This window comes from Austrofundulus limnaeus, unplaced genomic scaffold (assembly GCF_001266775.1).
Source record: "Austrofundulus limnaeus strain Quisiro unplaced genomic scaffold, Austrofundulus_limnaeus-1.0 Scaffold226, whole genome shotgun sequence".
Taxonomy (NCBI): Eukaryota; Metazoa; Chordata; class Actinopteri; order Cyprinodontiformes; family Rivulidae; genus Austrofundulus; species Austrofundulus limnaeus.
The window spans coordinates 464,789-466,729 of record NW_013952628.1 but is presented as its reverse complement, the minus strand read 5'-3'; the positions used below and the strand labels follow the sequence as shown (position 1 = coordinate 466,729).

The window sequence follows — 1,941 nt, the reverse complement described above, 5'->3', positions numbered from 1 at the left end:
AATGACGAAAATTACGTCATCGGGCTTCACAGCGTCGTGTCGACAGCCCCTTTTGGCACAAGCCCCCGGCAGAACTTTATGAACCCCCCTCCCGTGTCGACGGTAATGTGTGATTGGTCTGAACTGAAAGCACTCGGACGGACACAGCAGAAGAGGAAAACAAAAAACTCGTTTCTGACTAGAGCAGACNCAGAGCAAAAATGAAATGAGCGCCTGAGCAGCATCTGGTTTACATATGTCTATGAGGGACGACAGCGCTTTACCTGCTCTTAATAAACAGTGAGAAAAGACAGAGCTTTTTTATTTTATTTCAGCGGGGAGACGAGAGGTGTTCTATGTCCCCTGTAAGTGGTCCCACTGCCTTTAAAAAAACAACAACGTGAACATGCTAACGTGGATATGCTAACGTGGACGTGCTAACGTGGACACGCTAACATGAACATGCTAGCGTAGATACACTAACGTGGACACGCTAACGTGGACGTGCTAACGTGGACACGCTAACATGAACATGCTAGCGTAGATACACTAACGTGGACACGCTAACGTGGACGCGCTAACGTGGACTCACTAACATGAACATGCTAATGTGGACTCACTAACATGAACACGCTAACGTAGACACACTAACGTGGACACGCTAACATGAACATGCTAACCTGGACTCACTAACATGAACACGCTAGCGTAGATACACTAACGTGGACACGCTAACGTGGACGCGCTAACGTGGTCTCACTAACATGAACATGCTAACGTAGACACACTAACGTGGACACGCTAACATGAACATGCTAACCTGGACTCACTAACATGAACATGCTAATGTGGACTCACTAACATGAACATGCTAACGTAGACACACTAACGTGGACACGCTAACATGAACATGCTAACCTGGACTCACTAACATGAACATGCTAACGTAGACACACTAACGTGGACACACGTAACGTTACCAGCCGCTCTCTTCCAGGGAGGGAGCAGCAACACATGCGCTCACATGATCAAAGGCATGGATCGACCAAACACACAAACGTATCAGCCGATACAAGGAAAAAACACACGTGTTAAATCTGGGTGGACCAGTTTGTTGGTCTCATCATGTGTTTCAGTGTTGTTTCTCTGACACTCGGTCCCTCTCTGCTGTCCAGGTCTGGTGAAAGCTCCTCTGAAGAGGTCACGCTCCACGGTGGACGGAGCAGACGAAGACAGTCAGGAGCAGCTTCAGGAGCAGCTGCTGGAGTCAGGAGGCCCCGAGGAGGAGCAGAAAACCGACAACACCTCTCTTCTGCGCCTCCTGGAGGAGGGGGAGAAGGTCAGCCCAGATAAACACAGTTAGGATTTATGCAGATTGAATTCTGCTGGTTTGGAAACAAAACGTTTTAAAAGCTGTTTAATATTTCATCATTCTTTGTATTATTTTCATCCTGCAGCCGTAGCTCTACGATCTACTGAAATCATCTGAATATAAAGAAAAGTTTGTTTTTTTATTAGCTGCAGTTTTTTATTAAAGTGTCTGTAGCTGTGTTTCCATTGCAAATGTGCGCAAAACTTTGTCGATATTCTGTTAATGTCGAAAAAACACAGTTTCGCAACTGCAGTGTTTCCATTAAGTAAGAAACGCTATTAAAGTCACGCGTGAATACGTTTGTTCTTGTGATAAGTCATTACAAACATGGTAGCAATGGATGTAAACACATAGCATATTGCTACCGTGACACTAGCGCTCATCAGCCATCAGAGGAGACATCTGCGTCTTATCGAGGCTTTCGAGTGACAAGCCCCTAATACTCAGGAGCGGCTACGTATGCTGTGTTTTTGGGAAAATGTAGTCGGTGAGTTTACTACTTTCCTTTACTGCTTTGGTGATTTCACTACTACTTTTACTTCCTGTTTTCTTCTTCGTCATCTTTTTTACCAGTAGAAACAGCCGGTTCG

At 45.5% G+C, this 1,941-nt stretch overlaps 1 protein-coding gene across 5 annotated transcripts in view; it reads left to right on the top strand.

Annotated features, from left to right (window-relative positions):
• Nucleotides 1–1,941, top strand: part of wdfy3 (WD repeat and FYVE domain containing 3) — a gene marked incomplete at its 5' end in the record, with an annotated part of 96,713 nt that overhangs the window by 79,079 nt on the left and 15,693 nt on the right. For all 5 annotated transcript variants that reach the window (XM_014019682.1, XM_014019683.1, XM_014019685.1 and 2 more), the window contains 1 exon segment: nucleotides 1,155–1,318. In XM_014019682.1, coding sequence (XP_013875136.1) covers nucleotides 1,155–1,318 — 164 coding nt within the window.